Source organism: Hyperolius riggenbachi, chromosome 2, assembly GCF_040937935.1.
Source record: "Hyperolius riggenbachi isolate aHypRig1 chromosome 2, aHypRig1.pri, whole genome shotgun sequence".
NCBI classification, from domain to species: Eukaryota; Metazoa; Chordata; class Amphibia; order Anura; family Hyperoliidae; genus Hyperolius; species Hyperolius riggenbachi.
In genome coordinates, this window is record NC_090647.1 from 458,576,023 (window position 1) to 458,603,371 (window position 27,349).

Sequence of the window (27,349 nt, forward strand, 5' to 3'; positions counted from 1 at the left end):
TACACCTGGCCACCGCTGTCACCACCAACAAACATCTAAGGACTAAGTCTGTATAGTGATAGCCTTACTAATTCAGACGAATGGCAGCCTCACTTTAGGATGAGCAGACTGTTGGAATGAAAGTATACTTGAATTCTAGTCTCAGGTACTGAAGTCTAGAAAAGACTTGAGATACAGGGTCTCTTTAAGCAGAGTTTCTCAGAGAGAAATGATACAGTCATGTACCAGGAACATGTCCCTCTTGGAAGGCCACATAATGGGTTATCAGGTCTAACTGCCCCCGACAGTTAGACGGACACCATAAACAAAGCCGATATTTACAAAACATTGCATTCTTTGTAACTAGGTTATAAAGCAATGGCTTATTAATTAATGAGGTGGGTCACATGCCCATGCCAACACAAGATGCTTAATAAAGCCCTTTGAAAGGTGAAGAAGGCTGTCTCCGCTCTATCCCCTGTATGCTGATGAGTTTCTGGTGCCGGAGCAAAAAGTGTTGCAACCAGCCAATGGCAACCGGCATATACATTCTTACACAGACCATGCCTTCAGATATCAAGAGGCCACTATAAAATGGCCTGACCCTGCTTCACAAAGATCATCCAAGATCTGCAAGAACAATGGCACCTTTAGCAAAGGTAGGGCTACAGCAGATGCCAAACCTGTTTTGGTCAGTCTGACGCAAAAGAATACCTGTGGTCTGATCCTACATCCCTTTTCGAAGTACCCTTCAAGGGGGAAAAAACAAACGTATGCTCCCCCCTGTGCCGCAACAAAAGTGTTCACACTCTCTGGAGAAAAAACGAACAACATTGTTCCAAGCAGAAACCAGGTAGCTGCAAATTGTCAAACATATTTGTTCGGACACCAGTTCTGAGATGGTTGTTTGCAACTCAACCTACATGCTAGAATAATATCCCTTCCTTTGAGATAAACTGATCTCAAGGAAGCACCTTGTTCACTGCCCAGCAGAATGTCTGAGCATAGGAAGTTTAAGATTATGGGTGGACTATAAGTCCCACTTGTTAGTTTAAACTGAGTCACAAGTGTAATTCCCAGTGTGAAGATTCACGAATCTGTTTTCCAACCGATTCTCTCATCTCTGGAGAGTACTCCAGACTGCCAGTAGATTAAAGAGAATATTTTCTCCAGTGAAGCACACCTGTCATGCATTTAATTGAGATTCAGATGCCCTGTACAACTCCAGAGTCTTGCATCTGTCGTAATAACGAATGGATTTTATAATCCATTCGATTGCAGATTTGGTTGAGAAGTCCATTTTTAGGGAGAGTCACTGGATCTGACATCCAGATCGATTTCTCTATCCAACCACTGACATAGAATTGCTGTTTGACATAAAGGCCTCAATTCACTAAGCTTTATCAAACACTTTATCAAACGTTTGATAATTTACCTCATGGGTAAAATCTAATTTTGAATTCACTAAGGTGTTATAGATGTATTGAACGTTTTATCGATAAAACATTCAATAAATATATAACACCTTAGTGAATTCAAAATTAGATTTTACCCATGAGGTAAATTATCAAACGTTTGATAAAGTGTTTGATAAAGCTTAGTGAATTGAGGCCATTGTGTAGACAGTTTGTGCATAAGCAACAACTGGAATACAGGCAAAATGAAAGACATAGCTTGTCTGTGACCACCTTTGCTCTGAAAAACTATCAAGAGTGTTTTTGATCCAATCCTTTCTGCAGATCCATCCTAAATACTCTACAGTTGTAAAACAACCTGCATATTATCTTAGGTCTTCCTTCATTTTCACAGCTAGGTAAAGCTAGAAAATATCTTCTGTATACTCAGATTGCTGCTATTAAAATCATGTTCTTTCATAAAGATCCTGGGAACACTTGTAACCCATCAAGGAAGTACTCAGGACTGCAAATGAAAAAGACTTGGGATTGAATCCTGAATTGCTGTCTCAGCATTTATGTTGCGCTTCTGTCCCGACGGACGGAAGGCGTCTGAGCTGCAGCCATTAAGGTACGCTCAGTAGGCAGTAGCAGTTCCAAAGAGCCTCGCCCAAGGACTCCTTACCAAACAGGTGTAGGCTTTCTGAACAGGGAGAGCTAAGGTACTAATCCCAGTCCCCAGTGTCAGAGGTAGAGCCCTTAACCACCACACTAGCCACTGTCCCTTTAATTTTTTTTTTTTTTTTTTTAAACTTGCCATCAGAATAACTTATGCATCAACCTTGCATCTATTTATATGCAAAAAAAAAACAGTGTTGCAATTCAAATGTCTATGTGCAGAATCCCTGCACATAAGTAAAAACACATCTGCTAATAGCTTGACTCCTGTGCATATTCCCTGCACAAAATGATCTTCTGAAAGCACACCTGCTACCAGCATCATTATCTGAAAAGAGCACTTGCTATTGCAAACAGAATGTCTGTGTATAATTATTACACACCATTGTTATCTGAAAATTAGCTTTGCAAACTGAAGGTTTCTGTGCATATTTTTTGCATGTAATTCTGCATTGCATTCAGAACATATGCCAATCCCTGAACATAACTCCTATCTGAAATGCACCATTGCATTCAGAATATCCATGTGCTAAGCCCTGCACATAATTATCTGATAAGTAGCATTGCATTCAGGATCTGTAAAGCACACCTGCTGGCAGATAAACTAAGCATGCATATAATTGTCTGAAAATGTATGCACACAAATCATTAACAGAAAACCCAAACTTGTTATAACATTTGTGCACAAATCATTACATGAAAGTATAACTGCTTTCAGAATATTATGGCCAACCAAAATATGTATGCATGTATTTGCATAATCCGCACCACAGCCATTCATTGTAATCAGCCATGCTTCAATCAAAATGCACAATCCCTGATTGTGGAAAAATCTACTTTGAGACCCAGATTTAAATGATTCCAACAATCAAGCAATTGATTATGTATATGGCTGCTCCCCTGTGGTATGAACGCTTGAATTTGAGGGAATTGCCAGCACAAAAAGGTGTAGCCTGCATAGGGCAAGAGGGTAAAGCTGCCCTGAAAGCTGAGAAAGTTGTAGCCATTTCCTGTTTCATGGGTTTCATCAGGTCAAATAAAGCTACTGTGGTACTTTCAGGTCCAGGAGCATAAGACTTAGACTTGATATAACTGACCAAACAAAGTCTTAGAGGTTCCTTCAGGCAACTTGCAACCACATTTAGTACATCAGCTAGACTTTGAAGTGCTTTTGAGTTTCTGTAGTACAAAACAACTTAAACACCAAGAGTCTTACTAACATGTACCCATTAACAATATGACAGGAGTCTGCAATAAACACTGCAATGTGTTTGCTTACCGGTGGATGTGACCTGACTGCTCAGTCTCACCAGTTGCAGCACTCTCCTGAGCTTCTGTGGTGGGCCCACTTGACTGCACCATGACCCCCTCAGAGCTGTAGCGTCTGCGTGTATAGCGTGGCCATGGCGGTTTACAAAACTCGCACTTTCAGCCGTCTAACACGATCAGTACGCATGACGTTTTATGCATGACGCAGTACGCACCACGCGCTCACGCGTATCCAATGATGCATACATGCGACCTATCATGCAAACTTGCGTCATATTCGGGCATGCGGAAAATCCGGCATCTCTGCTTACCGCCGCCATGCCCGCAGAAAGTATAATGAAGAGAGGGAACCTCTCCAGTCCACTTCATTCAAAATAGGAAAAAACAGGTAACCTCCTGCTTAGCTTCCTATTCTAGGCCGCACACCAGTAACAAGCCTAAATTATACTTTACAAAAAAATAAAAAAAACAAAGAAAAAAACAATAAAAATGGTGCAGCAGGTGCCAACAGGCTTCCCCTACTGAAAGGAACAACCTTCCCTGGTGCTTCCGTGGTGAGGTCTGGGAAACAAACAAAAAACTGTGGGAGATTGTGAGGAGGTGGGATTTATACTGCATCAATTAATTATTTTAATTCTCTTAAGGTGTTTCCGATTTGGGAGGGGGGACTTACACAATCTCAGGAGGGGCCGTCCTGGAGGACGAAGGGAAGAAAGGTAAACAGTTCACTTACAGTTGAGATAATAAAAGTCAGATAACAGCCCTCTCCACCACTAAGACTTAAGGCCCATACACACGTCGGATTTTTCTGAACGACGGGTCGTTTGAACGTCCCGTCGTTCACACGCGGAATCAGACGTGTGTACGGACTATCGTTCGCGTGATAAGACTGGTTTGCTGGAAACCAGTCTTATCACCCGAATGATAGTCTGTACACACGTCGGATTTGACGTGCGAACGACTGAACGACGGAACGTTCAATCGACGGGTCGTTCGCAAAAATCCGACGTGTGTATGGGCCTTTAGTCAGAGAGTTAATGGCTTGTTTGCATAGAGATAACAACTGGAGTTTCTTAACTCTTCCTGTACTGGAAACAATTAGACTGATGTATCTGATCTTAATGTTTTATTTCTTAGCTGTACTACACATACAAATCATAATATCATAATTTTTTTTCGCTTCAGTGTCTCTTTAAGTGCCCGAGTCCTCCAAAGTGCAGCAATGTAAATATTTACCTCTCCCCGATTCTGCGCAGGCGTACTAACAGCTTTTCCTTCGGGCTAGGCAGAAATAGCCGAACCGATCCGCTCTACTGCGAGTCCTTTTGCGCCTGCGCAGTAGAATGGATTCGATCAGGGTCGGCTATTTCTGCCTAGCCCAAAGGAAAAGCCGCTACTGCGCCTGCGCTGGATCCCGGCGAGGTGAATATATAGAGCCTTGTAAGGCTTGTCAGGGGCGGATTGTGGGAGACTTCGGGGGAGCCATCGCGGGATTGCCGGCAGCTACAGGGGATGTGGGAGGCCTCATTGGGACCCTGAGGCTTCCCCATCCCGAGGTGAGTACCTCCCAGAGGATGTTTTTTTTTATTTTTTTATACAGAGTCTCTTTAAGGATTCAGCAAAAACGTAAAGAATTTATCTCTGTGTGCACAACGGTTTTCCCATTCCTTGTGATATGAATAACATTAACCTGCAGGTGACTGAGATTATGTAGGCAGAATAAACATCATGTGTAGTAACTCAGTTAATGAATTACATATTTATTGTAGAGATAATGGGCCCATTTTACAAATTCTTACCAATACAAGTAAGTGTGTGGTTTTTGTAGGAGGGTTAGCTATTACATTTTTATTGCATTCTTTGTTCCAGCTGAGATTTCTCTGCTGCTCAAGCAGATAACATGGCGCCAGGACTGTCAGCCGAGTTTGGTGACCAATGCTTTTGCTATTGGCTGTCTTGATGCCAATAGGAAGTATTGATAATGAGTGGAATCTATACAAAAGTGATTGTGGAGAATTCCTTGGACTGTATAATGGTTAATGAAGGCCCATCAAGGGATGCACAGATATGATGCTTGTAAAGTAAGAAATGGCTTGAGCTGCAGCCAAGGATAATGGGCAATCTCCACTGGAAAAGCCTCTACATACACTAGACTAAACTCAGCTGATGCAGCTGTTCAAAGTGGTCTCAGGCAACAATGTAGCCTCTGTGCAGGTGTCTCCCAAGGTGGCTTAAAGGACAACTGTAGCGAGAGGGATATGATGGCTGCCATATTTATTTCCTACTGCAACGCCCTGTTCATCGGATCTACAGATAAGGCTCTGCGCCCCTTACAGCTAGTACAGAATGCTGCAGCCAGACTCCTAGCCAATGCCCCCCGCAGCTCACACATCACCCCAGTACTGCAAACTCTTCACTGGTTGCCAGTAAAATGGAGAATCAATTTTAAGATCTGCCTGCTGACATTCAAGGCTCTACACCACATGGGACCCAAATACATAGCGGATCTATTGGAACTTTATGCCCCTTCACGCACCCTCCGCTCTGCCAACAAGATGAAGCTGGTTATTCCCAGGATACACTTAACATTTGGTGCTCGGGCCTTTTCCTACGCAGCCCCTACTCTATGGAACTCACTTCCACAATCAGTACGAGAGGCTCCTTCTCTGGACAGCTTTAAAAAAAGGCTAAAAACTCACCTCTTTTCCCGAGCCTTTGAGACTGCATAATGCAGGGTCACAGCGCTTTGAGTCCCCAGGGAGAAAAGCGCTATATAAATATTATTGTTATTGTTATTGTTAAGCAATTCCAGTTGCCTGGCAGTCTTGCTGACCCTCTGCCTCTAATACTTTTAGCCTTAAGCTGGGAATACACGGCTCGATTTTTGCGCTCGATTCCGCGTCCGATCGTTTTTCGTGCTCGATTCTGCGGGCGATTCTCTTATCTTTTGCACGTTTTTCTTATCTTTTTCCATTGTCTCCAGTTCAGAATCAAGCGTGGAAACGATCGGGCAGGAGACCGGACGTGTCGGAAATTATCAATCGAGCCATTTAAATGGCTCTATATCAAGCCGCCGTGTATTCCCAGCATTAGACCCTGAACAAGCATGCAGCAGATCAGGTGTTTCTGACATTATTGTCAGATCTGCCGAGATTAGCTGCATGCTTGTTTCTGGTGTACTTCAGATGCTACTGCAGCAAAATAGACCGGCAGGGCTGCCAGGCAACTGGTATTGCTTAAAGGGGAACTGAAGAGAGAGGTATATGGAGGCTGCCATGTTCATTTCCTTTTAAGCAATACCAGTTGCTTAGCAGCCCTGCTGGTCCTCTGCCTTTAATGCTATTAGCCATAGCCCCTGAACAAGCATGCAGCAGATCAGGTGTTTGACTTTAAAGTCAGATCTGACAAGACTAGCTGCATGCTTGTTTCAGGTGTTATTCAGATACTACTGCAGATAAATAGACCAGCAGGGCTGCCAGGCAACTGGTATGGCTTAAAAGGAAATAAATATGGCAGCCTCCGTATACCTCTTACTTCAGTTCCCCTTTAAAACGGAACTGTAAACTCCTTAAAAAAAAAAAAAAAAAAAAAAAAAAAAAAAAAAAAAAAAAAAACAGTTTCACTTACCTGGGGTTTCCCCAAGCCCCCAGCAGCCATCCTGTCCCACACCGGTCCTGCACGATCATCCGTTCTGTCGCTGCCAGCTAGTTTTGTTACTGTTGACCGGGAAGTCGACGTCAACTGCGCGCGCCCCGGACTACGCAAAGCTTTATTTGCGTTCCAGCCCGCAATAACGTCCTGCGCCATTAGCCCCAGGTAAGGGATACTGTGTTTTTAAGGAGTTTACAGTTCCGCTTTAACAGGAAATAAATATGGCAGCCTCCACATCATTTTCACTTCAGTTGTCCTATAAAGAGTACTAGAGATGAACTGGAGAAAATGATATTTACTTACCTGTAGCCCCCTGTAGTTTACCTCCCTCACCCCCAAATGTAAAATGTGCCCTGTGCAGTATACTTCACTTATCAGTGTCCGCTGCTGGCTCCGCACTCTGTCCACACACATGCGCCCCATGTAGTTGCTGGTGTATACGTGGGCACCTGTGATGTCACGCATGCACCCACGATACGCTGGCAACTACATAGGGCAAGTGTTTGTGGACGGGGAGCGGAGCCAGCAGCAGACACTGACAGGTAAAGTATACTGCATGGGGATCGGAAGGCATATTTTACATTGGGGGAACGTTACTGGGGGCGGCGGCACAAGACCAACTCCCAAATGATTTCCTGCTGAAATCGATCAGTCATCGGCCTGCGGTGTATGGGCAAGCAACCAATCTCTATCCGATCAGATTGGATCAGAGAGAGATCTGTCTCTTGGTCGATCTGCCCGTCTGATGTATGGTCACCTTTACTCTCAGCTCAGGGAAGCTTTATAGCAAACAAAATATAGCAAAACAAAATATGAAATAGATACTTAAAGTACTAGGAAGCCTCTGGATGCTCCAGCGGCTCCCCATATGCTACTGGACCCCCCTGCTGCTTCCCACGACCCTCTCCCTCTTTATGGCCATGCTCCCTTACATGTTTGAGCGTGAAGTACGTTACATGCATGGCCAATAGCATGGAACAGCACAGGCATGCATGGACTGTACACATGCATGTGCAATACGGTTGTGCTCATACGTGGACAGCTGCATGGCCACGAGAGCATATCCAATAAGCCCTTGTCAGATATGCTTAGAGGGACCTGGCGCTGGAACAGTGGGCACCAGGAGGATTGGGGAGACCTCTGGACTATTCACGGGCTTCCCTCTACTGAGATATCTTTTTTTCCCCTCACTTGAGGTTCAAATTAAAAACTAAAGTATAATTTCAGCCACAGAAGTGGGACAGCACTTCTATTATAAAAGAAACCGTTTTCATCACGCCTTGCAACTTGTACTACTCATTGTAATATGAACCTACACTGCAGTGACACTGAGCGCTCTCTGAGCAATTTTCTAACCATCAGCGCTTTCTAAGCGCTTTTTAAAAACTGCTCCCATTGACTTGTGTCGCAATCGTGATTTTAATGCAAGTCAATGGGAGCGGTTGAAGTGTGCATTTTATCTCCTTTAAGTTTGTTTAAACAAGTACAGAGTAGCAAAGGCAGAGAGGTAGTATTTCTGAGGCACTCAAAACATCTACCAAATGGAAACTTTGCAGATAACGCCAAGTGGTGATATTTTTATTTCTTAAAGGACAACTGAAGTGAGAAGAAGTTAGAGGCTGCCATATTTATTTCCTTTTAAACAATACCAGTTGCCTGGCAGCCCTGCTGGTCTATTTGGCTGCAGTAGTGTCTGAATAACACCAGAAACAAGCATGCAGCTAATCTTGTCAGATCTGTCAATGTCAGAAACACCTGATCTGCTGCATGCTTCTTCAGGGTCTGTAGCTAAACGTATTAGATGCAGAGGATCACCAGGACTGCCAGGCAACTGGTATTGCTTAAAAGGAAGTAAATATGGTAGCCTTGCTTCAGTTGTCCTTTAAATATGCTCAGTTTACTATACTGTATGTGATGGAAAGGGGCAGCAGAAGTGGAAAAAGTTTGGTAAATGGAGCATACACTTTAAGCAGCACATTCAGTAACGATGATACGCAAAATCCGGATGTCACATAGATTTTATGGCTATAGCGTCCTAATATGGAAAATAATCACTGAGAGCTCAGGGAGTTATACATCAGCTAACGTCAGACATACAGGAAGAGTCATAAATAATGCCATAGAGTGAAGCGTGCTGCTACATAGTATAACGCTGCAAGTACGACAGTGAGTCCACAGGGACAAGTGGAGGAATGTTAATTGCCATGAAGTATCAATCATAAAAGCATTCCAAATGTTATAAAAAACAAAAACAAATGCTTAGAGAGAGAACCAAACTTTCCAAGTGTACTTGGTTTAGAATCTCAATGTGCTGTATTTGTGCTAAAGGCATTTTAGGGGAATGTGATCCTCCTCAATATGTTTCTCTTGGCTTGAAAAGTGAAATTAAGCACCTGCCTGATTAGTCATTATTATAAATAACTGGATGCAAAATCTGTTTATTTAAAGCAAACCTGATCTAAATTTTCTTCCACTTTATCCCAGGGCTGTGGAGTCGGAGTTGGAGTCGAGGAGTCGGGGCAATTTTGGGCACCTGGAGTCGGAGTTGAAGTCGGAGTCGTTGATTTCATAAACTGAGGAGTCGGAGTCGGCAAATTTTTGTACAAAATCCACATCCCTGTTAAGTATTAGACTAAGGAGTCGGAGTCGAGGAGTCGGAGCCATTTTGGGTACCCGGAGTTGGAGTCGTGATTTCATAGACTCAAGAGTCGGAGTCGGAAGATTTTTGTACCGACTCCACAGTCCTGCTTTATCCCATCTTTGCCATGTCCTAGATACTTAAGGCCTCTTTTACACGAACTGTTGATAGGCAGTCAAATGCCTCTCAAACTCTCACAACTGCTCACTGCTGCCTGGTAGCTGCTTGTTGCTGCCTGGTAACTGCTCGTTGCTGCCTGGTAGCCGCTTGCCGAACACACAGCTCAACAGTTCGTGGAAAAGAGGCCTAAATAAGGCCAATTATATGAGCAGCTGAAGGTGGTGCCTTCATCACTTGCCAGCTGCTCCTGTGCACTGTCAGACCTTGTTCACATTATAAACGGTTCAGCGCCGCAGTGCCGAAAATCTCATGCATCCGAGCAACGTTCACCTCCCATTTATTCGCCTATAACTTTATTGCTACTTATCACAATTAATTGATCTATATCTTGTTTTTTCCGCCACTAATTAGGCTTTCTTTGGGTAGTACATTTTGCTAAGAATTATTTTTTTCTAAATCCATTTTAACAGGAAGATTAAGAAAGAAATGAAAAAAATTCATTATTTCTCAGTTTTTGGCCATTATAGTTTGAAATTAATATACGCTACCGTAATTAAAACTCATGTATTTTATTTGCCCATCTGTCCCGGTTATTACACAGTTTAAACAATGTCCCTATCACAATTTATGGTGTCGATATTTCATTTAGAAATAAAGGTGCATTTTTTCAATTTGCGTCCATCACTATTTATAAGCTTATAATTTTAAATAATATAATAACATACTTTCTTGACATGCATATTTAAAAAGTTCAGACCCTTGGGTAACTATTTATGATGTTTTTGTTTTTTTTATTGTATTTTTTTAATTTTTTTTTTTAATAAAAAAAAGTGTATGTGGGTAATTTTTGGTGTGGGAGGGAAATTGCTAATTTTAAGTGTAAGATAAAGTAATTGTTTAATTAAAACTGTGTGTGGGTGCAGTTTACTATTTGGCCACAAGATGGCCACAGTGAAAAAAGTCCTGGATGCGAACAATGTCGCATCCAGGAACTAAAATGAAGAGAAGTTGTTTCCTGGGGGCAGAAATACTGCGCTCTCTGGATAAAAAGCGTCGGTATTTCTGCGGGGAAGTTAGATCGGTGAATGGGAATTATATTCCCATTCACTGATCGGGGGGCTAGCGGCAGGCGGTGCGTGGGCGGGCGCGCGCACCACGCACGCAAAGCAGCAGTGCCTATCTGGACGAGGAAGCTCGTCCAGATAGGCCGAACTGGATAAATCGCCGGCAAAAGCATTGAGCAATTTTTAAAGCGCTTTTAAAATGAGTGCACACCAAAACCGCTAGCAGATCCTCAAAACGCTAGCGGTTTTTGAAGCAGATTTCAGAGAGCGATTCTAGGCATGTTTAGAGACGTTTTATAAACATGCCTAGCATTTTTAGGAGTGTTTTTGTCTAGCAGATTACAAATACTGTTACAGTAAAAGCTGTTACTGAACATCTTCTGTAACAAAAACTCCTGGAAAACCGCCCTGATGTATCGTTTCCACAGCGGTTTGCGTTTTTCCTATACTTTACATTGAGGCAGAAAGGCTTCTGCAAACCGCAAACGTGCAGCAGGAGGCACGTTTGCAGTTTGCTAAAAACCTCAAACCGCTGCTGTGCACCATCCCATTGAAATACATTAGCCAAGTGTTTTCAATGGCGGATGCGATTGGTGGATCGCCCCTAAAACCGCTTGGTGTGCACTGGGCCTTTTTTAGTCATCAAAAGTGCTCGGGAGATCGCTTTTTAGAGCCCTTTTTCAAGCACTTAGCGATTTCCCTATCCTTCCTATTAAATAGCAGACGCTCTGAAAATGATGCAGGAGCCGCGTTTGCAATTGGATAGAAAGCTCATCGCTTAGGTGTGAACACTCACATAAGCTAACATTGCACAAGATAACATGTGGCATAGAATTCCAGTTGCTACAGGGAGCACAACAGCCACTGTGAGCCTAAATTGTTAACTTGCAATGGTAGGCGATACTGTTCTGGTGATGTTTTATTAGATGCTCCATTAGTTACAATCATATTTATGACGTATGTCATTTCTGATCATATTTTACTGTGCACAGCACCACAGAAGGTGATGGCCCTATATAAATACTTTATACTAGTAATTGACGAACAAGGCAGGGGTCACACTAGTGAAAATCATGTGCGTTTTGCCACAATGCAGATGCAGGGTTGTGAAATCGGAGTAATTTTTGGGTACCTTGAGTCAGAGTCAATGTTTTCAATAAACTGAGGAGTCTGAGTCAGAAGATTTTTGTACTAGCCCTAGTAAAAATTAGACTAATGAGTCAGAGCAATTTTGAGTTCCATGGAGTCGGAGTAGGTGGTTTCATAAACTGAGGAGTTGGAGTCAGATGATCTATGTACTGACTACACAGCCCTGCAAAAATGTGCAATGTTTTCCTATGTGTATACGATGTGTCAATGAAAATAATTAGCTATTGTTAATAGGGGTCTCTGTTACACAGGCAAATGCTAGCAACACATAATTTGCGTTTTGCAATGAGTGAAATCATCTGTGCTTCCCCCAAGTGTGACCCCTACCTAACTGTAATAAGATGCCATTTAAGGCTACTTTCACAGTAAGACGTTACAGGCGCACGTTAGTGCAGCCTGTAATGCAGCCGAACTCACAGCAATGAAAACTAAATGGGGTGTTCACAGTGCCCACGTTGCGTTACATTGTAACACAGCACGTTTAAACAAAGTGCAGCATGCGGTACTGTATACGCGGCTAAGCTGCGTTAGACTGTTTGCACATGCTCAGTTATGTTGGAGGAGGAGGTCTCCCCTCCTCCTCTGCGGCCAGCCACATGGCTAATTAATATTCACTGCACTGTGTGACGTGCAGTGTTTACTTCTTGGAGCGGCCGCTTTGTGCGGCGATTGGCTAGCGGGACCACGTGATGCCACATGCGTCCAAAAGTACGCATCCCGGACGCATGAAGAGCCGCATAACGCGGCTTAATCTGATGTCCAACTTCAACCCCACTTTGCGTTGCGTTAGGGGCACGTTATGCAACCTTAACGTGGCATCTAACGCAACGTTTTAGTGGGAAAGAAGCCTATGGGATCATTTTAGGATTCTGATTAGAGCTTTCACATTTCTGGTAAAATCAATATTTGTATGTGGATTGAATATACTGCTTATCACCAATGGTGGTAATCAGAAAATAATAATAGCTGAATATGAGAAAATTCAAATACAACCACAAATTAGCAATGGTTGAGAAGACTTGGAAACTTCCGATTAGGGATGATCAACTGAGATGCAAATAATTGTTCTTGCAGGATTATGCAAATTTTGTATGCAATTTTATGCAGCTTGAAAATGGACCAATCAATTTAAACCTTGGTAGGACTTGATTGGACCATTTTCAAGCTGCATATACAGTATTTGCATACAAAATGTACATAATACTGCATGAACTCGTAATTAACTGCATCTCACTGACCATTCCCACTGCTGATCAACTAATATATGGCTATGGCCTACATCGAATTTTGATTGGCCAATGACTGAACTATTTTACCATCTCCATTTGTAGAATGAGGGTCAAGAGATTTAGAATACTGAGAACAGATCGTGTAAGTAAGCTCTAATACTACATGGAAGTAGGAAAATTGTCCAAACAAGATTGGATATGTACCAGGCTTTAGTCTACTAATTAAAGACTACTGCTTGAAAGCATCAATGTGCATACACACATGCGACTATAGTCGTTTGAAACGATAGTTACCCGAACGTTTCAAACGACGATCATTTAAAAAAAAGCACCCAACGACCATTAAAGAGAGTCTGAAGCGAGAATAAATCTCACTTCAGACCTCAGATAGCAGGGGCATGTGTGCCCCTGCTAAAACGCTGCTATCCCGCGGCTTAACGAGGGTCCCTGATCCCCCAAATCCCCTCCGTGCAGCGGGGGAGCGCTTCCGCATTGGGGCAGGGCTATCCGCCGCAGCCCTGCCTCCCGCGCGTCTATCAGACGCATACCTCCGCCTCTCCCCCGCCCCTCTCAGTCTTCCTTCACTGAGGCCTGGGGCACACCAGAAGAGTTTTTCTTAGCATTTTGAGTTTTTAAATCTGCTGCTAATGTTATCCTATGTGTCTGTGCACACTGGAGCAATGAGGTTTTGTAAAAAACCCCATAGCATTACATTGGGAAGAGCTTTTAAAACCTCTAAAAGCTCTTCCCAATGTAATGCTATGGGTTTTTTTTACAAAACCTCATTGCTCCAGTGTGCACAGACACATAGGATAACATTAGCAGCAGATTTAAAAACTCAAAACGCTCAGAAAAACTCTTCTGGTGTGCCCCAGGCCTCAGAGGGGTGGGGGAGAGGCGGCGATGCGCAGGCAGGGCTGCAGCCGTTAGCCCTGCCTCCAGGAAGAGCAAAATTTACGACCAAGTTGGTCGTTGATTTTGCAGGGGGGGGGGGGGAGGTTTGGGGGTGAAGGGACCCCCGTTTAGCCGCGGGATAGCGGCGTTTTAGCAGGGGCACGCATGCCCCTGCTAACTATGAGCTCTGAAGCGAGATTTATTCTCGCTTCAGAGTCTCTTTAAGTCTAACGACGGACGAGCTAGATTGGTAAAAGTAAACAATCTAGCTCGGCGGATTTTTACTCACGACGATCGTTTGCAAAAGTAGTACATCGTTGGAAAACGGTCGTTCGTACTAGGCTTGACATGCGCATTTCGCTATTTCTCCATGGAACTTTTCATTTTTATGCGCAAACGCAATAGTTGCTTTACGTGATGAAACGTTCGTTCTAACAATCAGGACGTTACACACTTTTAAAAACTAACTTTACTTAGGTCGTTCTTTCGTCAATTAAAAGGTCGTTCGTCGTTCACAACGAACGATCGTTGTCGTATGTGTGTACGTAGCTTTAGTATAGAGTGGGAAAACTACTATTTTACATTTATACCATTCAGAAGGCAGCACTAGAAATGATCAAAGAGGTAGTATTTTTTCCATGTTAAAGGACATCTGAGATCAAAAATCGTCAATAAAATCAAGATGCACTTACATTCACTGATGTTTCCCCGCTATACAGCATCCTCTAATATTAGTCATGACCTTTGAGCCGGAACTTATTTTCGCCCCACATGCACAGTAGCAGCTTTGCGGACACTCTGTAGGGAAAGAAGAGCTCCAGGAGCGCTGATGGCCCGTGGAAAGAGCATCCACAAAGCTGCTGCTGTGCATGCGCGGCACACATAAATTGCAGGTAAAAGTTGTGACTAATAATAATCGGGGTCTAGGAAGGGAGGAACCCTGGCTGAACGGAGGATCAAGTGGCCAAACAAACACTATACAGCAGGGAAAACTTTAGTGAATGCAAGTGCATCCCAATTTTAATGACGATTTTTCACCTCAGATGTCCTTTATTACAGGTTTCGTTGCAATTTGTATGTAGCTTAAAAATGGACCAATCGAACTTAGTGCTGCCGATAGGGATTGGTCCAGTTTTAAGCTGCATACAAGCTGCAACAAAATTAGCATCAAGTAAGGAAAGTGTGCAATTCGCTGATGCTTTCTAGTCACTGCTGATCCATGTACATTGTTTGACATTCCCTAAATCTATTTAGCAGTGAATGTCACATCAATCAGGCAGTTTCCCTTGTCCTTCAATAAGCGTGAACTCCCCTGGGCTGAATAGGATCTTTGCAAGGGACTAATCCAATTTGGAAGGTTATTAAATGCTACCTGTCAACTTTACTGATTAATCAGCTGTCAGGTAATTCATGGATAGGTTTCCTGATTAGCCCTGTGCAGAGTCCTGCCCACAGGAATCCTGTATCCTGCAGAGCAAGAAAATTATCTAAAGTCAAATATTCAGCCCATCTCTAGTGATTAGAAGTGGAGTGAAATTCAGGAGGGCACTTCTTGCTGAGTGTACACAGTACACATGTGTACAACTACCCTGGGCTAAACCAGATCTTTGTACAGGTCTAGTCAGATTCAGGTTAAAGATCCATGCCTGGCAGATTTATTCATGGCTGTAGAGTCGGTACAAAAATCATCCGACTCCAACACAGACTCCTCAGTTTATGAAACCACCGACTGCAGGTACCCAAAATGGCTCCAACTTTAGCAGGGCTGTTGATTTGGTACAAAAATCATCCGACTCCTCAGTTTATGAAACTGACTCCGACTCCAGGTACCCAAAATTGCCCCAACTCCTCGACTGACTCCAACTCCACTGCTCTGTAATTATTCATTAGGTATTCTAAATCTAATTAGCCCTGTGTAACAATCCAGTGCCCCACACAGTAATTCTGCTTTCTCCTGAGCAAAAGATGAATCCATCAAATTGATTAGCGGAAGTCACTGTTGCTAACCTGGGGTGACATGTGACATGATGAGATAAACATGTGTATGTACAGTACAAAATGTATATAACCAGCATCCACAAAGCTGCTACTGTGTAATAATAACCAGGCTGTTTTACTTGTTTGATTTTGCTGCCTGAAAGAGTTAATTTCTAGGCATAGAAGTGACAGCTTCTCTCTTGTTGGTACCTTGTCAGGAATATAGTATACCTCACTGATAAGCAAATTAAAGCCATAAAAGTTTTCCTGGCAGAATACAACTTCTGAGGGCAGGGAGATAAAAAATACATGAACTTTTGACCTTTTTCTAACTCTGGGACACTTAATAGGCTGCCACCGATTAGAGACAGCAAAACATTCAGGCTAGGTTCACAGTGGGACGTTATTGTCCTGCGTGTCATAACGCAGGTTACCACACTGCAATGTTAACCCTATGTGACGTTCACAGTGCGACCTTAAAGTCACATTGTAAATGTTGTGTTTATTGCAACGCATTGCATTACCTATAACCGCAGACGTTAACAGATACAAGGAAGCATACTTTTCATTGCCTGTATGCTCCACTGTATCTACTGTATGTGACAGTAACACAGCGTTAAGGTGTGTTGCGACTTTTTTGGTGCAGCGTAATGTTGCGTTGCGACTTTAACATCGCATCACAATGCAATGTCCCACTGTGAACCTAGCCTCAACCAACTTTGTAAATGTGTATTTATATTTATAAAAGTCATTTTTAGAAGTAGGAAGATAAACTGATGAGATAAACAATTATATTTATTTTCACCTCGGGTTCACTTCAACCCGCTAATTAAAATCTACACCCAGTTTGGCAGCTGTTATCCCTGCCAAGACGTAGATTTCAATTAGCGCACAGCATGGATCCTCCGCTACCGCTGATCATGCCGCTCTCCTACAGCTACAGCCCACTCGTCCTGCTGGGGAGTTTCAGCAACAGGAGGGCAGTGCGATCAGCGGTCCGTGCAGCATGACTTCGTTAGATCCCGTTTTTTATACCGCTGGTACTGAAGTGGTTAAAGATCAAGTATTCCACATGCTCAATTCTCATTAGCGTTCCGTCTAGCGTACATGCACACCTTAGGCAGGGAAGACACTTACGTGTGCGCATTTGGTGCACCGTTTTTGTCGCACAGTGATGGAACAAAAACGGCGCATGCGTTACATTTAAAAAAAAACAAACATTACTGAGCATGTGCAACACACAACGCAGCAAATGTATTGCTAAACACACAGCATGCAGCACATTCTAAATATTGCTACACGTTACACATAACGCAACGTGTGCACTGTGAATGTCGCACAGACTTTGTATTGCTGTGCGTTAGTCTGCGTTGGAACATTTTCTAACGTGCGACTTTAACTGGTTCCCCGCCGCAGTACAGTATATCTACGCTCCTTTGGACTTCACTTCCCCGCCCGGAGCGTAGATATACGCACCCCCCGCCGCTACCGCCGCTACCGCCGATGTCCGCTCTCCCGCTCGCACTCCCGCGATCGTGCACGCCGCTGCCCGCTCGCCCGGAGATCAATGAACGGGAAAATACATTCCCGTTCGTTGATCTCTGCCCCCGCAATGATCTGCTGCTTTCGCTAAGCAGCTCGATCATTGTAAAAAAAAAAAAAAAATACCAGCCTCTTTGTACTTCCTTGGAGGTCGCATTAAACTGTTGCCATCTTGTGGCCAAATAGTAAACTACACCCTAAACTATTTTTCACACACACATACATTACTTATACAAAAAAATTAACTCATTACCTCCCACACTCCCCATTTTTTTTTTTTTTGTAATTAAAAAAAAAATAAAAAATGTACAATTAAAAAAAATACATAAATAGTTACCTTAGGGACTGAACTTTTTAAATATTTATATCAGGAGGGTACAACACTGTTACTTTATAAACTATGGGCTTGTAATTAGGGATGGACGCAAAACTGAAAAAAATGCACCTTTATTTCCAAATAAAATATTGGCGCCAAACATTGTGATAGGGACATAATTTAAATGGTTTTATAACCGGGACAAAAGGGCAAATACATTTCATGGGTTTTAATTACAGTAGCATGCATTATTTAAAAACTATAATGGCCGAAAACTGAAAAATAATGTTTTTTTTCCCATATGTTTTCCTATTTTCCCATTAAAACAGATTTAGAATAAAATTATTCTTGGCATAATGTCCCACCTAAAGAAAGCCTAATTGGTGGCGAAAAAAACAAGATATAGTTAATTTCATTGCGATAAGTAATGATAAAGTTATAGGCGAATGAATGTAAGGAGCGCTGAAAGGAGAAAATTGCTCGGATGCTGAAGGGGTAAAACCCCTCAGTTGGGAAGTGGTTAACGTTGCACTGTGAAAGAGGCCTAAAGGAAACCCGAGGTGAGAGACATTTGGAGGTTGATGCTGGATACACACAATGCAATTTCCCACCCGATCGAGGGGAAGTTGCATCGTGTTTACATGCCCAAAGTGCAACCGATTGATAAAACGATCGATTTCCAACGCTAGGTGCGCAAAATCGTTGGGGAGCCAATCGGACATGTCAGAAATAATCGCCCGATTCCCACAGATTAGGCAGGAAATTGCATTGTGTGTACCCAGCATAACACATTTATTTCCTTATTAAAAAAATACAGATTGACTGGCTGTCCTGCTGATCCTCTGCCTCTGAGGCTAGGGACATACTAGGCAGAATCACTAGTGTAGTGGAAAATGCTAGCACTTCTGCCGCTAATGAAAGTCTATGGGCCGCATGTAGAAACACACGTGCATTTTACAGTGTAAGTTTTTGAAAATGCATAACTTGCTGTATAGTTTTCAAAAACACATGTAAAATGCACATAATGGGCATGATTCACAAAGCTTTTCCACCTTATCTGTTACTTTTTGAAACTACCAAATAGCAAAAACATAATATTATATAATTAAAGGGAACTTTTAACTGCAACCAAATAAAAGAGTTGCACTTACCTGGGGCTTCAACCAGCCCCCCGCAGCCACCCTGTGCCCGCGGCGTGAAGAACCGATCCTCCGTTCCCTCATCGCAGCTAACTTTTGGTTTTGTCTACTGTGGGCCACTGTGCCTGCGCAGCCCTTGGAACACATATCCTAGTACGTATACATGTCATTGTCACACAGTAAACAGTTCTATCTATACTGCGCCTGTGCAGGACGCGTTTGATGACGTGTATGCGTACCAGGATAAGTGCGCAGGCGCAGTGGACCACGGACTGATCAGTCAGCAAAACCGAAACTTAGCTGCGGCGGGGGAACGGAGGACCGATTCTTCACGCCGCAGGCACAGGGCGGTTGCAGGGGGCTGGTCAAAGCCCCAGGTAAGTGAAACTCTTATTTTGTTACAGTTAACCTCCCCAGCGGTATGGACAGAAATGTCCATCCATAAAAACATGTTATGAACAGTATAAACGTGCATACACATCAATACTCTCCTGCACTGTATACTAGACCCTTGCTTGACACATTTTGGCAAGTTACAGGGAAAAAAAAAGTTTTAAAAATAAATTTTATCACTTTTTGCAAAGAAATCCTGGGAAAATTGAACGCCGGGGAGGTTAAGGATCCCTTTAAGGTAAGCAAAGTAATATTGAAATGAAGTTAATCAGGAATAACTTAGAGTGATTATTTTGCTTGTGTGTGTGCTGAATAGTTATTTTTATTAAAGGGAACCTAAACTGAGAAGGATATGTATTTTTCCTTTTAAAATAATACCAATTGCCTGAATCGCCTGCTGATCCTGTGTCTCTAATACTTTTAGCCACAGGTGCTCTGACTGAAGTCAGACTGGATTAGCTGCATGCTTGTTTCAGGGTGTGATTCAGTCACTATTGCAGCCACAGAGATCAGCTGGACTGCCAGGCAACTGATATTGTTTAACAGGAAACATCCATATTCCTCTCAGTAAGGGCTCATTTCCACTATCGCGAATTCGCATGCGTTTTTCGCATGCAAATTCGCATAGCAATACAAGTGAATGGGACTGTTTCCACTTGTCAGGATTCCTTTGCATTTTTCTGTGCAGAAAAAAATTTGCATGGCAGAGCCATCAGAATTCGCATACCGCATACCGCTATGCGAATCACATACAATGTATTTAATAGGAAATTCGCATGAGTTTTGGGTATGCAAATTTTTCATGCGAATTTTCATGCGAATTCGCATAGAAACAATGGAAAAGCACACCAGCACTGCCATGGTTAAATTCGCATACATCGCGGGTCTATGCGAATTCGCATGAAGATTCGCATAGATCCGCATGCGAAATTCGCATCCGCATGCAAATTTTTACCGCTGCGATTCGCACCGGACAAGTGGAAATGCAGCCTTAAGGTTCCCTTTAAAACGGTGATAAGTCATTTATGAGAAGTTTTGTAAATAGAGCCCAATTTATCTCCATGAAGGCACAGAGGAATGGGTTATATTTGGTTGTTTTTTTTAAACAAAAAATATATTGTATGTTTTACATATGTTGGAAAATAGACCAATTTAATGAAGCTAATGTGAAATTTAATTGGTCTGTTTTCAGGCTACATGAGTTTGTGTACAAATTTGTATACTTCTGCATCAGCTACTTTAGGGGACCCAACAGGAAACCTCGTGGGGAACAGTTCTTCAATCACAGTACCCTCTTACAGCACAAAGCATTGTAATTGGCCAAATAGTGTGGATGTGGTTTACTACAACCTATTGGAAACCTAGCTGTTCTAGAGGGTGCTGTCCACCTAATCACATTAGCAGAATTTGCCTGTGAGGTTTTCTGCTGGGTCCCCTAAGCTAGACTAATGCCAAATTATTTGCATCTCGTTGACCATACAAACTTCTCTCTAGTCAAAATAATACAGAGCTAGTGTGGTTGAGGTGAGCATGCAAGAAAGTACATAGAGAACAGTTCTCCAATCACAGCACCATCTACAATTTTAAGTGTTCTAATAATTGGCCGAATAGTGTGGTCGTATTATTACTACAATTTATCTGAAACCTAGCCATTTGAGACAGACAGTGCTGTCCACCCAATCACATCAGCAGAATTTTCCTATGGGCTTTCTCACAGGGTCACCTCAACCATACTGACTCCAATGATCCTAAAATTTGCCAAGTTAGACAGTTGCTAAGAACTTAATCAGCGATTCTTCAATCGAATTGTCCCCAGCAACTTCCTGTATCTGTGCAATCAAACATTACTTTTAGGGTGGATTTTAATATCATCATTAAAATATAGTGATAGACTTTCAAATGTCTGCTTCCAGGCAACTGCTATTTGCATAGTCAGGGATGAATCGCGCTTGCGCGTGCTGGAACTGCAGACGATTCTTTGCAAGTGTTTTACTGCATGATATGAACAATTGTCTTTGATTGAATGCAGGTTAATGAAAACTGTTCGGCTAGGTTCACAGTGAGACGATGCGCTGTGATTCGAAGTTAAAGTGGCAACGCAGCATTACAATGCGAAAAAGGTGGGAAAGGACATTAATGCTGCATTACCGTTGCATACAGTAGGTACAGTAAAGCATACAGGCAATGAAATCAATGCTTTCCTGTACCTGGTAACGTGTGCGTATAGAGGTAACGCACTGCAGCAGTGCGTTACCATAACGCTACACACGCTAACGTTGCACTATGACCATCCCATAGGCTTATCATTGCAGTGTGCTAAGCTGCATTATAAGAGTTTATAACGCAGATCAGCAACATCCCACTGTGAACGTAGCCATAAACTTGAAATTATTAATGATCAAAAAGATGCTAACTTTCCATGTTTATTGCATTTTATTTTTTGCAAACTGCATGCAGCTCCTGTACTAAGGCCAGCTCACATTGCACGGATCAAAAATTAATCTATGTATTTGTGCGTAGTGAAGGCGACAAGTCTGTTGACCTGGAAAAATCACTCCTTCCACAAACTGGCGGAACGGGGCTAAAGGATCTGTTAAAAACAAACCAATGCAAACAGATCCTTTTCATTAACATACGATCTGTAAAGCCGCATCTACACGCGTAGATGCGGCGGCAATGTTCCTTATCAATCGAGCCGCTGATGCGTGATTGACAGGACGGATCTCCCCACCGCCGATTCCCTGCTCGCTCCCCGCGAGGGGACAATGGCAGGGAATCGAACGGAAGATAAGCGGCGCGGGGACGAGCGGGTATCGAATCCAGCGCGAGCGGGGCCGCGGAAGACACGATCCGACGGCTAATCGAGCCGTCGGACACGATCCGGCGGCTAATCGAGCCGCCGGATCGCCGCCTCATCTACGCGTGTAGATGAGGCTTTAGGGCTGGTGCACACCAAGCGGCTTTTTCTGCAGCCGCTTGCGGCTGCGGATACGCTTGGTCAATGTATCTCAATGGGGTGGGTCACACCAGAGCGGGAGGCGTTTTGCTGAAACGCATACTCCCGGGGTGAGGCATTTTTTGGATTGTGGATGCGTTTCTGCCTCAATGTTAAGTATAGGAAAAAGGCAAACCGCTCTGAAAAACGGCAGTTCAGAGCGGTTTTGCAGGCGTTTTTGTTACAGAAGCTGTTCAGTAAAAGCTTTACTGTAACAATATATGAAATCTACTACACCAAAAACGCTTCACAAAACCGCAAAATGCTAGCTGAAACACTACAGAAAAATAAGAAAAAGCGTTTCAAAATCTGCTAGCATTTTGCGGATCTGCTAGCGGGTTTTGGTGTGCACCGGGCCTTAGGACTGGAACCCACTAGAGCGATTTTTTGAGCGTTTAGGGAGTGTGATAAATTGCTGGCGATTTCCCTAAATGCTCTGCCAATGTAAATGGATGGTGCAAATTCCACAGAGATTGCGATTAGCAAAATCGCAAGCGCAGGACATGCAGCATTTTGTTAGCGTTTGCGCTTAAAGTATGTAATCGCTCATCAAAACCTGCACGGTGCGATTTTGCTAGCGTTTTAAAGTTACTGTACACAGTAACAAAATTAAAATTAACTGAAAGGACCAATCAGACTTTAAAACACTAATCGCTACACAACCGCTGGCAAATTGATTACACTTTTTAAAGATCGCTCCCTAAAACACTCATGAAATCGCTTCTAAACTGCACATACAAAACGCTAGCAATTGCGATTAGCGATAGCGTTTTGCAGTGGGTTCCAGGCCTGAGATCAGGTCTGCTAAATTTACCGTTTTTATGGGTGTTGTGAACTGGCTCTGAGGCCTCTTTCAGATGGGAGGCTGAACTGTGGGCTTGCCGAGCAGTTCAGCATCCTGTCTGCTGCCCGCCAGTGCAATTCGGGTGCAATTTAAATGCAGTCTAATAGCAGCGGCTGTAACACTGCGCGTCAAGCGTTGACACATGGTGGCGTTATCCGGCGGCAGAGGACGGTGACATCCCGTTTCAGCACAGCTGCACTCAGATGTGACTCCGTGGGGGGAGGGCACCTGTCCAAGCACCGGTACCGAACGCAAGCAAGCGCCTGGCCAATGCAGGACAGAAACTGACAGGCAGTGCTGCCCATCTGAAGGGGGCCTAATGCTTCATACACACTTGAGATAAAAGTCTTTGGAACAGGCAAGATCACAGACCAATTTTACCCCCTTCCATATAGTATGAGAGCCATACTCTACACAGTCTATTCTATGGAGCTGCACTCCCCATCAGATAAAATCTTTGCAAGATGCTGCACACAAAAATGCCCATACACACTCAAAAGATCATTATCTGCAAAAGATCTGTTCCTGCAAAAGATCCATTCCTGCAAAATGCATTCATAGTCTGAGATCTGCAGATCATCATACACACCTTGTTTAACAGACTTCATCTGCATATCTGGCAATCATCTGCAGATCTGAAAATCCATCCTGGTGGATCTGATCTGCAGATGATTGTCTGTTAAACAAGGTGTGTATGAGGATCTGCAGATATCATAAACTATGAATGCATTTTGCAGGAATGGATCTTTTGCAGGAACAGATCTTTTGCAGATAATGATCTTTTAAAGAGAACCCGAGGTGGCTTTGTATAACGTTAGTGGGGCACAGAGGCTGGTTGGGCACACTAACACCAGCCTCTGTTGCCCCATGGTGTGTGTCAAAGACCCCCCTGCTCGCCGCTATACCCCCGCAATGCTGGCGACACGCAGCGTGTCGCCAGCACAATGTTTACCCTAGCGCTGTCTGTCAGCGCCGCTCCGCCGCCTCCTCCGCATCGCCGCTACCCGCCCTCGTCCCTTCCCTCACGCTGATTGGAGGGAAGGGACGAGGGCGGGTAGCGGCGATGCGGAGGAGGCGGGGGAGCGGCGCTGACAGACAGCGCTAGAGTAAACATTGTGCTGGCGACGCGCTGCGTGTCGCCAGCACTGCGGGAAGGATAGCGGCGAGCAGGGGGGTCTTTGACACACACCATGGGGCAACAGAGGCTGGTGTTAGTGTGCCCAACCAGCCTCTGTGCCCCACTAACGTTATACAAAGCCACCTCGGGTTCTCTTTAAGTGTGTACGGGCATCTTTTTGTGCAGCATCTTGCAAAGATTTTATTTGATGGGGAGTGCAGCTCCATAGAATAGACTGTGTAGAGTATGGCTCTTATACTACATGGAAGGGGGTAAAATTGGTCTGTGATCTTGCCTTTTCCAAAGACTTTTATCTCAAGTGTGTATGAAGCATTAGTTGTCTTATTTCTAAGCTGCATGCAATTTGCAACAACACTGCAAATTAAATTGTAAAATGAGCACCTCGCTGATTATCTCTACAATAGCATGGGCTTAGAATAAATGCAGGCCAGGCGTGCTGGATCCCTTGTGTTCTCCAGCAGAGTGAGCAGCATGCACAGTAGCAGAGGAGACTGACCTGTGTCGCTTTGCCGGAGAGGGAGAGCAGCGCATGGCTGGCGAACCTGCTCTGTCCCTCCAGCCCCGCAGCCCGGCTCAGTACCTCCACCTGGCGGCTGAGCTTCTCCACCTGCTCCCGCAGCCGCCGGTTCTCGCACTGCAGGTCGGTGACAGATCTGGAGAGCGGTCCCGCCAGGCGCAGCACATCCTCCAGCTGCCGCTCCACCCCGCGCCTGAACTCCTGCATCTCGGCTTGTAATCCCTGCACGGTGCCTCGCAGCGGGCACTCCTTGTCGTGCTCCGGGAGGCTCCTGCAGCTGACGGACGGCCACACGGACACTTCCACGCCGGGATCCATGCTGCTGCTGCTGCCGCCGCCGCGGAGGGCTGCGCTGACAGATGCGGGGAGCGATCGGCACGTGGGCGCAACTTCTACAGCAGCAGCAGATAGCAGTGCCCAAACATCGTGCGCCCCGCTTGTATGAATGACAGTGCCTTGTCCAGCAGCAGAGATTGTACAGGTCACTTCCGCTGTGCTAGGTGTGCAGGTGCAGCAGGATCAGATGTGGGCAGCAATACCATGCAGTGGGGATCAGGACAGTTCGATGCTCAGCTATCAGAGTAGGGTTAGCTGCTGCAGATGAGTCCAATGATCTGTCACCTGGATCATGTGTGTGTCCAGATCTGCACGCTGCAGTAGTGAGCACAGTGTCAGCTTGGGCGCCCCTCCTGCTCCCCCCTATTCTCAGGCAGCTGGAAGGAGATGCTCAGGCGGGGGAGGGACGCAGGAGACGGGTGGGGGGGGGAGTCCTCGCCTTTCTCCTCTGTTACCACGCTGTGCCAAAATAAACAGGCTCTTTATCTATCTCCAACCGAGAATAAGAGGAGGGGGTGAGGTGACAGCGACGAGTAGAGGGAGACACAGGGCTGGTTGTGGCAGATAACTTCCCTGACTTATTATGCAAGGCCTATGACTAGTATTTAGGTGCAGGAATACACCGATCCTATAGGTGCAAATACTGATGTGGTTATCAGTAGCAGACATAATAAAAGAACGTGTAATACTGATGATTATTTGCACAAACCTTTACAGTAGACCTGTGTAGTCATCACTCATTAACTTAGCTGCTGTGACTCCTGTCTTTGTAATTGGAACTACAATAATAAAAGTTAATAATTACTCAATAATTTACTCAGCCTCCATAGGTGAAGGAAGTGTACCAGTCATGTATTTTAGAAGTGACTTCATCTGTACAGAGTCAAAAACAATCTGTTGATTTGGATTTTTATTATCGCTTCCGCACAGATGACGCGCTTGTACCTAGTGTTCCTGGCCGTGCACCTGCTATGTCCTCATTTTATGGGATGGTCAGGCTGAATGACTGGCAGATTTTATCTTTCCGCTATCTCTTGCTGCTCCTCTCTGAATTTGTAGATAATGCCAAAATAGCCTCAGTCTTCACAGCCTATTCCTTGGGGATAATATTTAATTCAAACCTCATTAAAGGGGAACTGAAGAGAGAGCTATATGGAGGCTGTCATGTTTATTTCCTTTTAATCAATACCAGTTGCCTGGCAGCCCTGCTGGTCTATTTCTCTGCAGTAGTATCTGAATAAAACCAGAAACAAGCATGCAGCTAGTCTTGTCAGATCTGACTTTAAAGTCTGAACAACTGAAACACCTGATCTGCTGAATGCTTGTTCAGGGGCTATGGTTAATAGTATTAGAGGCAGAGGATCAGCAGGGCAGCCAGGCAACTGGTATTGCTTAAAAGGAAATAAACATGACAGCCTCCATATACCTATATCTTCAGTTCCCCTTTAAAGGCAACTAAGCACCTTTTTTTCCACAAAATATATACAACAAACCCCCTTGAGGTGTGCATAAAATAGGGGCACCAGGAAAAATGGGTGCCAGTTTTTGTTAATAAATGTATTATTAATATCTACAGATATGCTTAATTTTTAACGTGTAACTAGTGTAATTATTGTAGTATAATAATAAAAAAAAAATATATATATATATATATATATATATATATATATATATATATATATATATGATATTTTACTACAGGAGGCAGCCCGGTGGCATAGTGGTTAGCGCTCTTGCCTTGCAGCGCTGTATTCCTGGTTCGAATCCCAGTCAGGATAATATCTGCAAGGAGTTTGTATGTTCTCCCTGTGTCTGTGTGGGTTTCCTCCGGGCACTCGGGTTTCCTCCCACATCCCAAAAACAGATACGTTAATTGACTTCCCCCTAAATTGTCCCTAGACTATGATAAGTACACTTCACGATACATACATACATAGACATATGACTATGGTATGGATTAGATTGTGAGCCTCTCTGAGGGACAGTAAAGAGAGTCTGAAGCCAGATTAAAAATGGCTTTTTACCTTATATTCAGCAGGGGCATGTTTGCCCCTTCTAAAACGCGCTATCCCGCGGCATAACGAGGG

General features: G+C 43.9%; 1 protein-coding gene across 1 annotated transcript in view; it reads right to left on the reverse strand.

The window, feature by feature from the left end:
* The window catches only part of SMTNL2 (smoothelin like 2), a 163,285-nt gene extending 137,660 nt beyond the window's left edge, over positions 1–25,625 (reverse strand). The window contains exon 1 of the mRNA XM_068270102.1: positions 24,906–25,625. Within this exon, the coding sequence (XP_068126203.1) occupies positions 24,906–25,244 (339 nt within the window). The 5' untranslated portion in view covers positions 25,245–25,625. The remainder of the gene's footprint in view (positions 1–24,905) is intronic.
* Positions 25,626–27,349: the final 1,724 nt, after the last annotated feature.